Source organism: Cyprinus carpio, chromosome B24 (assembly GCF_018340385.1).
Source record: "Cyprinus carpio isolate SPL01 chromosome B24, ASM1834038v1, whole genome shotgun sequence".
Classification (NCBI taxonomy): Eukaryota; Metazoa; Chordata; class Actinopteri; order Cypriniformes; family Cyprinidae; genus Cyprinus; species Cyprinus carpio.
Window position 1 is genome coordinate 18,059,790 of NC_056620.1, and position 14,493 is coordinate 18,074,282.

The 14,493-nt window shown below is 35.2% G+C and overlaps 1 protein-coding gene and 1 long non-coding RNA gene across 2 annotated transcripts; one reads left to right on the plus strand and one right to left on the minus strand.

Moving 5' to 3' along the window:
• Positions 1-1,250: 1,250 nt before the first annotated feature.
• LOC109079716 lies at positions 1,251-10,971 on the minus strand. Its single transcript, XM_019094848.2, has 4 exons — positions 10,886-10,971; positions 9,167-9,231; positions 3,227-4,056; positions 1,251-1,400 (listed from the first exon to the last, which is right to left on the minus strand). The coding sequence occupies exons 1-4, from the start codon at positions 10,969-10,971 to the stop codon at positions 1,251-1,253; spliced, it is 1,131 nt and encodes a 376-aa protein (XP_018950393.2).
• On the plus strand, positions 4,774-6,152 carry LOC122142278. The gene is made up of 3 exons (XR_006158493.1): positions 4,774-5,290; positions 5,472-5,573; positions 5,956-6,152. It is a non-coding gene; the product is annotated as an uncharacterized LOC122142278 (long non-coding RNA).
• Positions 10,972-14,493: the final 3,522 nt, after the last annotated feature.

The window sequence follows — 14,493 nt, forward strand, 5'->3', positions numbered from 1 at the left end:
CACTGAAGACTGGAGTAATGATGCTGAAAATCCAGCTTTGATCACAGAAATAAATTACAGTTTCAAATGTATTGAAATAGGAAACAGTTGTATTAAATAGTAATTTTTTTGCCGATTATTACCGTTTTACTGTATTTTTCATCAAATAAATGCAGCCCTGGATAAAAAAAAAAAAAAAAAAAAAAATGAAATGAAAATAACCCAGATTATTCTTTTAAAGGTTTTAAGCTTTTGGTGCTTGATTAAATATATGGTTCCCCTTGTATAGTACAATGTCCTGCTGATGTGACCAATCCTTAACCTTAAGAGCAATAATGTGATTCTTCATATCTCATGAGAAAATTCCCATTTGGCTTCCCTTCAAATGGTATGTATATTTTTATTGATATATATATATATATATATATATATATATATATATATATATATATATATATATATATATATATATATATATATATATATATATATATATATATATATATATATATATATATAGACACATATAATATATTGGTGTGATAAATGGTGTATTATTGCTAGATCACTAATCACAGAAGTCTGGGATAGCTGCACTTTATAATGCAGAAAGAAAAAAAAAACATGCATAAAAATGATAAAGAAAGCGATCAGCGCCTGCAGCAGTATTACAGTGTGTACAGTGTAAATGCACATGACTATCATTTTTGTCAGAGATTATCGATGTTTATTTTCTTATGTTTGTGCTGTACATGTATGTGTGGCTGGGGGCTTGTGGGTGTACGATGGCATACTGTAAGTACATATTGTACTGTATTTATCATTGATATTCTTTGAATTTTAGCTGTAGTCTCACACTGGTTTACTGTGTACCAAATGGATGTTTTTTAATCGTGTTTATATTTATTTTATGTTCTGTTTTATAGCCTGCACAGAGTTCTGGGTTGTTAAAAGATGTTCTTTCGACCTCAAAAGCTTTTTTAACTTATGATTCCTATATTTTATTCTCCCATCCCACCTTGAAAATCATTATTGAATGGTTTATTTGGATACTATAGATGGATTTCCTACCAAATCGACATGAGTCCATCTCTTTGAGTCCTTTTAGGGCTTTGAATTCATGACCTTTTACACTGTAGAGACGATGAAATTTAAAGTTTGAATAAAAAAATATATTCTGAAGCCTGTGGTGTTTTCTTTGACTAGCACTTCACTGATGTGTACAGACTATAAAAAGAAGAATGTCTTTTATTGAACGCTCTCAGCTACGTTTAAAGAGCCCTGTGACATCTCTGGCCCCTGACCTCTGGAAAATTGGCTGGTTTGGTCTGGAGAACCTGTAAAATATGAGAGAAAGTGACATGGTGCGGAGTCGGAGGGGATTCGGCGTTCTTCGGGCATCCTGACAGACACCAAATGTCCTGAGGAGCAACAAATGGACAAACAAGCAATCAGAAAAGATGGAGTGATTCGACCAGCTCACATTAATAACTGTCACTCAACAGTGTCAAAGTAGAAAATCTCTTATTTCTCATTCCTCCCTCCCAACATCACAAGGATTGATTCTTTTCCGAAGGGAAAACACGTTCTCCTGCTTTGAGATTCCTTCTTATTTTCTCTGGTCTGACTGCTGCTAACCGTCTCAGTGAAGATTGAAAACAGTGGTGAAGTGCTGTCAAATAGGCCACTTGGGCTTAGGAAAGTCTTTTGAGAGTTAAATCTAAAGCCATAAATGATTTATTATTACTCACAATAAAGCAGTGGATAAACATCACACTAATGAAGTTTGATTTATCATGACAGGGCCACATTACGAGGGAAATTTACTTGTTTTGGTCACTTCATGGTTCAGTAATGCCTGTTTGAAGTTAATTGGTTTGTTTAAACTCTACATGAAATGAAAATTTATCCTATTTGCTTTCTTACGCATTCCTGATCTATTTGTACATTTAGTTAGTGCAAGCTATTCTAAAGAAAAACTATTACTTAAAATAAAAAATTGTTGTAAATATGCACAATGCGGCCAAATACAGAATCATGCTGCAAATAATCGCAACACAACCAAATACTAAAATGCGCTGCAACTTCTTGCAACAGAACCAAATAGGCAGAAACGAACCATAAGTATGCACAGACCACAATGGAATGTTTAAGGAAACCACAATATGTGATGAACATAACTGGGACATCATCAATGTCTGCTCTGAAAATTTTAATTTTTTGTTTATTTTAACATCCTGATCAAATGATTCCCCAGCTTTTTTGGATATTATTAGCCTAAATAAACTTACGAAATACACAGTTACTTTAACTTTGAAATGTTAGGTAAGTTGGCTGGCTAATTAACCATTGTTTTGCTACACTAACCATATTTTAACCATAAAATAAATGGTAATCAATATGCCAAAAAAACAAAACATAAATAAAACATGGTTTATTTTCAGAAAGATTGTTGGGGTCCCCTTTTGGATAAACTTTTATGTTGTGGTCTATGCTGCTTGCAACGCTTTTTTGTATTTGGTCACACTGTGCATATTTGCGACGCCTTTGTATTTGATTGTGTTGCGAGATTTGCAGCACATGTGTTGTCAGACATAATTTGCTGGAGCTTTTTCTATTTGCATATGTTTTCTTAAGTTGCAGCATGTTGAGCTCTCTTGGCCACCGGACAAATTAGCCTAACTGACCTGTAAATGATGTCACAATGAAAATTCCCAATAGTTATTTTTTTTCAAATTTAATTCAGCTCCACAACTGATGCATTGAATTTTCTTTGTCAGCCTCATGCATTGTGAACTGACATATTTTTACACATTACTACAGCAGTGTTTAGCATGCACTCCAAAAACCAATAAAGTCTAAATTGCTCCTGTAATACTTTGCAGCTAACAACAGCTACCAGTCCATATCCCAGCATTCATCTGGAATCAAACAGAGGCTGATTGTGTAACAAAATCATTCATTTCTGTTTACCACGAAATAGGTCGATATCTTTATGAAACAATCAATCTGCACTGCAGGTTTCCCAGCGAGAACAAGCAGCCTTATTGTGTTACGCATTGTTTTGGTTCTCATTCAATTCGTAGGCATGGCCTTTGTACTTTAAAGGCGAGAAGTTTGAGTCAGGACATCAATCAACTGACGTGACTGAGAAACAAGTGGACAGAAAACAAATCTCAAAAGGAGCAAAATGGAAGAGTTTGGCGTTTAAACCAAAAAGTCTGAAGTTTGAGAACATCAATCTTACCCCAATTGCTTCTGAAAACTCTTGCTGTTTCCTGTCAAGGTTCTGTGTGGCGTCTCGCTGGTCTCCCCCTGGACTGTGTCTCAACCGCGGTTGGCAAGGGCTACAGAGACATCCATAGCGATTATGTAGTGTTGACAGATTATAGTAGCTATTGTGCAGGTCTTTGTGATTCACCAGTGGTTTGAGCTTCTGTTCCCTATGCCTGCTTGTCCCTCTGTAACCTCTTCCTCGCGCCAGTCTCCGGATCACCACTCTGGGCCTGGCTGCAGTGGGCGATGATGACCCAAAGTGGGACGCCTTATCCAGGCGCTTGTGGCACCATTCGATTTTCTTTCCAGATGCCTTCTTCCAAAGAGCTTCAGGACTCCTTGTTTCAATGTTCGCTGAGACAAGTCCAGCACACCTCCAAGATGTGGTTTCCTCCATCATTTGCTCATGAGATGATTCTGGAATCCACTCAATCATTGGCAGAATCCCGTTCACCTCTACGATATGTACTTGCAGTGAGTTCTCGCTGACAGTATTTTGTCTCTGGGGCATTGAATCACTAGATACGCTGGGATTTATGGGTACACAGCTCGGGTCTGGTGCACTTGGTCTCTCAGTGGTAATGTTTATGTCTGGGCTGGCAGATTTAGTGGAGACGCTACTGATTTGAGAAGCTTTCCATCTTGAGTTTGCTTCATCCAATGCATCATTTGCTCCAGATACGCATGACCTGGGCTGAGCAAATAAATGAGGGGACAAAATGATGTTCCTTTCGTCCAAGTAACTGCACCTGTGCCTAACCTTCTGTTTAGCCTCCTGGTATTGATGAAAGTCATTATCATCTGTTAAAAACAAAACAAAACAAAAACAGGGGTATATAAGTTTTTTTTTGTTTTTGTTTTTTAATGTTTTTGAAACAATTGTCCTCCTCAGAACTCCATTTATTTGATGAAAAACAAAGTAAAAACCATAATACTGTAAAAAAAAAAAAATATTATTACAGTTTAAAAACTGGTAATGTCATTTATTCCTGCAATGCCATCACTCCAGTCTTTAGTGTCACATGATCCTTCAGTAATCATTCTAATATGCTGATTTGCTGCTCATGAAACATTTCTTATTTATATTTTAATGCATTTTAATTTTATTATTATTATTATTATGGAGGTTTCTGTGCTTGTTTAAGTTTTTCCCTCTTTCTTTCTTGTAATATTTTGAATATTTCACTAATTATCTTTCTCAACAAAAAGATTTCTTTCAACATAAAGTTGGTGCTTCATAAATTATTTGGTTTATTCGATAATAGCAAAATTATGAGTGGGAAATGTGATATTTTGAGTCAGTGAAAAAACATGATTGACACAATGGATGCATCATCTGTAGTTGACAGTAAATTTATTCAAATGTAAGTTTTTTATTTACACTAAAACTAACTAAGTTGCATGTAGAAAATACAATAACATTGTGCAGTTACAATAAAATCTGTAATGAATCAGTGTACAGCACATTCATAAATTGTATAAAAACATAAAAAAGTTTTTAATGAATAAATCAAGTGGACCTGATGTGCTTCATTTATTAATCATTTTGCAGAAACAGTTAAAAAAATATTTCTCTGACCAAAGTGATCTGAAAGATTGGACTTCCCTACGTGTAACCTACAAGAAGGACTTGTCCATTATTAATATTATGCTGCTACAGAGAATGATGGGAAATGTAGTTTGGTCATAATTCTGTGTCCTCATGAATCAGCCAAATAAGCAGTGCTTTCTGGAAATTGCTATTTTTCATTGCTACCCCAGTATAGACGCAATTAATTACAATTAGCACTACTTGTGCTATTTATTATTGTTGCTAAGACTTCTAGAAAAGAATAACTGGAAAGGCTATTCTGATGATCCATTACCTGCTGCAACACACCTGCCGGTAATTTTGAAGTAATCCTATAAACCATTATTAGCTGGTTTAGGGCTGGAGCTAAACTGCGTCATATTGATTTCATACCTGCATTAAAATATGTTGAGAAGATCTAATTTCTGCTTTGGGAACAAGAATGAATCCTCCCAGGATATTTGGGTAAATATAAACATTCCTATTTAGACTGTTTAACAAGGTTATATCTATCACAGAGATGTTAAAACCTCCTGCTTTCTTGCCCTTGGGTCTTTGAGTGTCCATGGGGCTTCATTACAAATGCTGTGAAGTCTGAGCCCTGTTAGGCCGATGATTAATCGCAGGTCCGGTTTTTAAATGTCAGGTCTGAGCCCAGCGTGGCCCGTCTCTGATCGATGACCCACTCTACGGCTATCTTTCAGAAAGCTATGGGACTCGCAATGACTCACCGTTTCCTCCAGAGAAGGTGAGTGGTGGAAGGTTTAAATGCAAATGTCTTCAACATCTAACCTCTGGAGGGGTCCTAAACCTGAGACAAATTTCAATTCTTTTCCAATTAATAAATTGCCATGCTGAAATGTTTCTGTATTTAATGAACTTTGGAATATCATATTTGTTTTGTCCCTCTTTTGCTTTAATGACATAATCACTCTGCATGAACTCCACAAGTTAAACCCAGCATGACTTGAAAATGATCTAAAAAGAATCTTGTGCTTTAATGAATGCAAGAACATCTAAGCATCTGTACAAAGAGTGCAAGTGTGACCAAGAAATCTTACAATTTTTTTCCTATTTTAAAATTGGCGTTTTTTTCTTTCTTTCTTTCTTTTGTTTTAAATCAATCTCAGACTTTAGGGTCCGGCTGTATATATAATGAGATTGGAGTAAACAACATCTGGCTGAGCTCCTGTATTTGCTCCTGTGAGACATCTGCATAATTTTTTTTTTTTTTTTTTTTTTTTTTTTGTTATTCACAACATTTTGAGAAGATGCCAATACTAGAGTTTGTGAAAAGTAGTAAAGTGAAATAAAACAAAAAAATTAAAGCCTGTTTTTTTAATTATTATTCTTTTTTTTCTTTTCTTTTTTTTAGAATTGGTTTTGCATGGAAAACCATTATATGAACATGCACTGGGCGTATTTTATGCAAATTACTAGTTGTAGATACACCTGCCCTCATTTAGAATAATCCAGGTTCATCAACAATGATGAATGATGACAGGAACATATTTCTGTGTACATGCACCTGTTGTGAATTTGTCAGAAATTCAGAGTGAGAACTGTGCACATAAATATGCAATATGTGTGAAATTAAGCCCTAATGTTACCATTAAAGGAATAGTTGACCCAAAAATTAAAATTGGCTGAACTGCAGTGAATGGGTGCCGTCAGAATGAGAGTCCAAACTGCTGATGAAAATATCACAATAATCCACACAACAAGAATTAACATCTTGTCCAGTAAAAAGTTGCATGTTTGTAATAAATTCATCATTAACATTTTTAAAATCAAAATTGTTTCCACCTAAAATGTGAGTCCTCTATCCAGAATGTTGTTTTCTTCTGTGAAAATGAAATATTGCTTTCTCCAGTCATGTTGTCTGAATCAGGAGAGAAATATGCACAGATCAAGCATTGTTACAAGGCAAAACTTCTAAACAAATATGTCGGTGCATGGATTTTGATGTAAGAGGACAACAGGTGCTGACCTTTTTCACTGGAGGAAGTGTTATTTTGGATTATGAACATGTATTTTTCCCAGAAGCAGCAGTTTAAATTTAAATGGATAGCTAGATTTTTTTATTTTTTTTTAAGAAGTTTTTTGCTACACAATACATTGATGGATTGGAGTGCTGTGGATTACTTGTGAATTATTGTGGTTTTTATCAGTTGTTTGGACTCTCATTTTGACGGCACCCATTCACTGCAGAGGATCCATCGTTGACCAAGTGATTATATATCAATGCTAAATTTCCATTTTTGGGTGAACTGTTCCTTCTTTTTATCTTTGGCAGAAAATGTCAATGCAAGAAAGGTCCATTGCAGTGAGTTGGGTTGGTAATTGTATCAATTACAATAATTGTATATGGTTTGAGCACATATGACTCAGTACCAGAGTGCTGCTGTGAGTGAAGTGTCATTTGCGCATCTAATAGTCAGTGGCAGTCGTGACTCACACAGTGCCCTTGTTGAGCTCCGACATGCTGCTTGCTTGGCTGCTTGGAAGTTGCTCAGAAAACAAATGACATGCTACATTCATTTTAAAAAATAGGGACAAGTGGAACAGAGAGCGGTGGTAATGCTGTAAAAATACTGTGAGTATACAAAAGTATACGTCTTAAGATGACAAGTGCCCTCTAAAACCAACAAATCAGACCAATCTAGACGGCTTCAGACTTTTTTAGAGATGTTTTTTAACCCCGTCTAGTATACGGGACGCCTAAGTTCACTTCAATATATTACAATTAAATCCAAATCTAATCATGGCAAACTATATATCGTTGGAAAGGTCTAAGACGCCTAAATAGATATATTACCACTGTTTGTTGTTAAAAATTATGTAGAAACAGTAGTAGGTTAATTTTTGCCAAGAGTGCACCTCAAAACCTATACATCACAACAGGAGTTCTGACCTTTGTCACAAAAAATCTTCTTGGCTTCCCTTTTCCCTATCACATGTTTTAGTAATCATCATAAATTATATATCATTTGAAAGCTAAAAAAAAACCCTCCAAAATTTGTCCTGTGAAAACCATTTTGAAATTGGACACTGCGTTTCCATGGAAATCGTACTTTAAAATATTTTAGCGGGCTCCTCCCCCTTAGTAGGATGTCATATTCCAAATATATTACGGTCTTTTAGAATTAAAACTTTTCATAATCTTGACAAAATACATATTGTTGGAAAGGTCTGAGTCTCAAGATTCCATATTTTGTCATAGACATAACATTGAGAGAGAAATTGATACATTTGTGACAGAAAAATGCATCAAAAAAAAAATCAATGGAGTTTGAATGGCACCCGGTGGCTGTTTGTGGTATAACGGCTAAACAAAATTGCATTGGAACCTCAATTTTTATTTATTTTTTTATTTTTTTGTATCAACTTCAAATTTGGAACACAAGTTATTTAGACATATGGCTTTAATTTTATAGCAATTTCGGATTAAAACATTTTATAAAATATTTATTTTATATAAAATAAAAAAATAATACAGTACATTTTCTTTACAGTAAATTTAAACTTGTATAAATTTATGCTATCATTTTTTTTTAAAATGATTTCACTTCTGCAATAATCTGTAGATTGTCTTCTTTAAAAAGGGACCAACCTTTGGTCTGTATTCAAAATCGTTTATGAATTATAATAATTTAAGTTTGAATAATTTACTTTCACGTCTGTTAAAAAAGGTGGGTGACAGTTAAGAGGTTAATGTATGTGGATGAAGCTGCATTCATTTTATATCTTGCTTGCATAAATGTGTGCCAAGTATCCCATTACTACAAGCCTGGTTATTTTCTTTCCGAAAACTGCTTTAGTGACAAACCAATTCTCACCCTCCAGTCAAAACAATAGTTAAAAGCTCAAACAAACATAATAAGCAGTCAAAACAGAAAAATGTGCAAATGAAGCATCTGGCCTCATGTCCCCATGTGCAGAGAAACCTCTACATGCTGAGTGATTGGCAGGAAGTGGCGCCTTTCAGTCCCGATACACACTGCGAGGTGATTTTGAGGCATGCTGGGTAGCAAGCTAGACTCGGTAGCGCACAAATGTTGAAAGCAACTGTGTAATTATACGCAGGTTGCACACAGGAAAACGCCAGCATTGTCCATTATCTCCTCTCCTGCTGCTTGAACTAAACCATGTTTAAGGGAACTCAGTGGGACTGTCACTCGAGACTCTGATTAGGCCTCTGATGTGGCATTAGAGCTATTTCAGAGAGTATTATTGATTTTTCTTTGGCAGCATTTTATTCCTTTCAGCTAGATTCATTACGATGTAAGCCACTACTCACATAGACTCCCTGACTGAATATGAATTGGTTTGATTGCTTACCGCTGGTTCCGCCATCCGTATCAGAACATTCCCAAGCACAGCACAGATCCCTCCTCTCACCTTTTCTGTGGAAAATATTTGAATGCATACAAATTTAAATGCATAAAAGACCAGAATTTTCAAAGTACAGCTTTTTAAAGTCTAAAGATAGAAGTGCAGTTTCTGTAATAATGACATTCAACCATTAAACATGACCTAATGACATTGTTGTTGATATAATTGATACTAAATGTGTAATTTTCCATTATTTAAATTTCATTTAAATTTTATATATATATATATATATATATATATATATATATATATATATATATATATATATATATATATATATATTTAAATGTATATTAATAACAAATTTTAACTACATTATTCTATTTTCTATTTATATTCTAATATTTTTACTATTTTTACATATAGTTTACATGATGGATGGATGGATAGATAGATGATACTTCATAAAACTCTTCTGAAAAAGTATCCTGAGCTACTAAAAAGCAACATTTGAGCATCAAAATGCAGTTTTGGAGATCTGCTAACTTAATTGAACCACAGTAAAGGTGAAAATTAAATAAAATTTCCACAGAAAGGACTGACCGGAGACTTTTTACAAAGCTGCAGTTAGTGTGTTGTATTCAGAATGATGCCTGGTGTTGAATTGTTTCTGATGTGATGGCAACAGGCAGAACAATAGAAGCTCTTCACTATAGCAAAACAACATCAGTTCAAATGAATGGAGTGTATGATGCTAACAGATTCCCTGTGAATGTTCCTGCAGCTCATCAAACCTCTCTTCTGATAGACAATGACTCTATAGCTCAGGACCAATGAGTCATGGAAGTCCATAATTATTCCTGGCTATTGTTTTTCATTACCATCACCTAATATCAGCACTACTCATAAGCCACCTCTCTCTAAAGCACACTTTTTGTGAACACGTAATGCAGAGAGTAATTTTCTCTGTTCCAGCCCTGTGTTCAGTGCAGCATACAATAGAAATGGCTTGTTTTGCAATGTGAGGACTCTTAATTCCTCCAGCAGATTGCGGTTTACAGCAACACAGAGGGAGAGAGAGAGAGAGAGAGAGAGAGAGCAGAGCCGACACAGCTGCTTCCAACGCACAGTATAAAGTTTAAATTAAGACACGATTTCACATTGTGATATAAACTCAAAATTGTAAGATAGAAAAATTACATTTATTATATATATATATATATATATACACACACACACATCTATATGTGAATTTATACTATATATGCATATAAAAATACACAAATTATATATATAAAAATTATAACGTATAGATTTAAGAAGAATGGGTATTTTTTTTTTTTTAATTTTGAGGTGGAAACAGACATGTGTACATGAATTTTATTACAATTATTATTACTACTAATAATTCATATTTAATAAAATGACAATGAAATTAAAATTTATTTAAATTAGTTACAAAATATATATATATTTTTTCCTTTGGAATACAAAAATCTGCATTATGCATTCCTGAGCTGCTCTTTTCTATTATAAAATCCTATCCAATATAATCATGATTCTTACATTATTCTATAAGACTTGTGGGCCATATGGTCCATATATATATATTTTATTTATTTATTTATTTTTTGGATGAACTGTCCCTTTAAGTGATTTAACATGCAGATCAATATTGAGTAAAATTTAGGAAGCATAATAGTTAAAAGAAGCTAATAACTGTACCTTTTAGTCTTCGGTTTATTTTCCATGAGCTGCATGTTGGGACATGTTTGTCTCATGGTCTCTTCTGAACGCTTTGACATGGTCATGTTCACACCCAACACCATAATTACACACACGAGACACAACAGTAACCAGGAACTTGGACACGCTTCAGTAACTGGTCAAGGCCTTTCCACTGCCAACAGCTGATACCTGAACAAAACTTACCCAAAACATCACTGTATATAGCTGCTCTTAACGTATGTAATGTATTTTATTTCTTCTGAAGAGTGTGAGGAGAAACATCTAAGGCAAAGAGAACTCTAAGCTTTTTAGCTTTGAAATGGCAGTATTTGAAATCGTCCTCTGGCAGTTTCTCTTTAGTCACGCTGAAGTCAAGTGCTTGAAGATACTGAAAGGAACAGATAGAAGCATGACGAGTGGAAGGAAACTGTGGGCTTCCCTGAGGCTGTCTGATCCATCTGGTCACTCAGGCATGCATGTACTTCCCTTCTCCAAGTCTCCATGAGGAAAGCCCAGAGCAGAGCCGCTTTCTGCTTGAGTCAGGGAGCAGCTGCTGCTGATGGCAGGGAAAAATAAAAGTGTTGTGGAATAAAATTCATTTGCTTAGTTTACTTACCAAATAGTAAATTAATATTGCTGTGGAGACACTGACACATGTGCTTCTGCCAGAGACAATAGTGATTAAGTCTGCGGGTGCGCAGAGTACTTTGGGAAAAAGTGTTGGGTCTGGGTTTGGGACAAGTCTGGGCTTGCTTTTCCTTTTCCTTTCCAGGTTTCTGGAGTATTCATGTCCACATGGATGGACTTTAGTGGTCCATGGAGAGATCTGATGGAGAAACTGAATGGACTTGAAAAACTGAAGTATCAATTATCTGTCAAACTGATCTTTCACAGGTGCTTAAAGGGTGAGTTTTTCCTAAGCCAAGCAAAATTAGTGCTAAGTTGTCCAAATCCACAAATTCATCAACTTCAAGGCACAACTAATGCTTTTGTTTCACTAAAAAGAACATGTTTGAACCGTATGAAAAGAACTGTAATGAATCTAACCATAAGAGTCATTTGTTCGTGAATCAGGTTACACTGGTTGCATTGTATGCATTTGATTCACCAACAAGAATCTGTTCAGAAGAGTCACTTATTTGTGAATCGGGCTACATTGTTTACACTGTATGCTTTTGATTCACTAAAAAGAATCTGTTCATAAGAGTCATTTGTTTGTGAATCAGGTTACATTGTTTGCTCTGTATGCTTTCATGGAAAAGCATGTGAATGTTCCTGCAGCTCACAAAACCTCTCTTCTATTAGACAAATGACTCTATAGCCTCAGGGCCAATGAGTCATGGAAGTCCATAAATTATTCCTGGCTATTGATTGTTTCATTAACCATTCACCTACTATAAGCATCAATTCATAAGCAACCTCTCTATAAAGCACACTCCTTTTTGATGAACACGTAATGCAGAGAGTAAGTTTTTCTGTTCCAGCCTTGTGTTCAGTGCCAGCAATACAATAGAACCTGGACTTGGTTTGACGATTGTGAGGACTCTTAATCTCCTCCAGCAGATTGCGGTTTACAGCAACACAGAGGGAGAGAGAGACGAGAGAGATGGAGAGAGGAGAGAGAGAAGAGAGCAGAGCCGACACAGCTGATTCCAACGCCCACAGTATAAAGTTTAAACTAAAGACACGATTTCACATTGTGATATAAACTCAAAATTTTTTTTGGAAGATATAAAATTACAATTACATTTTATTATATAGTATATATATATATATATATTACACACACACACATCTATATGTGAATTTATACTATATATGCATATGAAAAAAATACACAAATATCTATATGTAAAAATTATAACGTATAGATTTAAGAAGCATGGGTAATTTTTTTTTTTAATTTTGAGGTGGAAAACAGACATGTGTACATGAATTTTATTTATAATTGATTATTACATAATAATAATTCATATTTAATAAAATGGACCAATGAAAGTAAAATGTATTTTAAATTAGTTACAAAAATATATATATTTTTTTTCCTTTGGAATACAAAAAATCTGCATTATGCTATTCCTGAGCTGCTCTTTTCTATTATGAAAAATCCTATCCAATATAATCCTGATTCTTACATTATTCTACCAGACTTGTGGGCAGATATGGTCCATATATCTATATTTTATTTTGATTTATTTATTTTTTGGATGAACTGTCCCTTTAAGTGATTTAACATGCAGATCAATATGAGTAAAATTTAGGAAGCCCATATACAGTAGTTAAAAGAAGCTAATAAACTGTACCTTTTAGTCTTCGGTTTATTTTCCATGAGCTGTACATGTTGGGACACGTTTGTCTCATGTCTCTTCTGAAACGCTTTGACATGGTCATGTTCACACCCAACACCATAATTACCACACACGAGACACAACAGTAACCAGGAACTTGGACACGCTTCAGTAACTGGTCAAGGCTCTTCCACTGCCAACAGCTGATACCTGAACAAAACTTACCCAAAACATCACTGTATATAGCTGCTCTCTTAACGTATGTAATGTTATTTATTTCTTGTCTTGAAGAGTTGTGAGGAGAAAACATCTAAGGCAAAAGAGAACTCTAAGCTTTTTAGCTTTGAAATGGCAGTATTTGAAATCATCCTCTGGCAGTTTCTCTTTAGTCACGCTGAAGTCAAGTGCTTGAAGATACTGAACAAAGGAACAGATAGAAGCATGACGAGTGGAAGGAAACTGTGGGCTTCCCTGAGGCTGTCTGATCCATCTGGTCACTCAGGCATGCATGTACTTCCCTTCTCCAAGTCTCCATGAGGAAAGCCCAGAGCAGAGCCGCTTTCTGCTTGAGTCAGGGAGCAGCTGCTGCTGATGGCAGGGAAAAATAAAAGTGTCGTGGAATAAAATTCATTTGCTTAGCACGTTTACTTACCAAATAGTAAATTAATATTGCTGTGGAGACACTGACACATGTGCTTCTGCCAGAGACAATAGTGATTAAGTCTGCGGGTGCGCAGAGTACTTTGGGAAAAGTGTTGGGTCTGGGTTTGGGACAAGTCTGGGCTTGCTTTTCCTTTTTCCGTTCCAGGTTTCTGGAGTATTCATGCCCACATGGATGGACTTTAGTGGTCCATGGAGAGATCTGATGGAGAAACTGAATGGACTGAAATATCAATTATCTGTCAAACTGATCTTTCACAGGTGCTTAAAGGGTGAGTTTTTCCTAAGCCAAGCAAAAGTAGTGCTAAGTTGTCCAAATCCACAAATTCATCAACTTCAAAGGGTACAACTAATGCTTTTGTTTCACCTAAAAAGAACATGTTTGAACCGTATGAAAAGAACTGTAATGAATCTAACCATAAGAGTCATTTGTTCGTGAATCAGGTTACACTGGTTGCATTGTATGCATTTGATTCACCAACAAGAATCTGTTCAGAAGAGTCACTTATTATTTGTGAACGGGCTACATTGTTTACAACTGTATGCTTTTGATTCACTAAAAAGAATCTGTTCATAAGAGTCATTTGTTTGTGAATCAGGTTACATTGTTTGCTCTGTATGCTTTCATGGAAAAGAATCTTCTCATAATAGTCACTG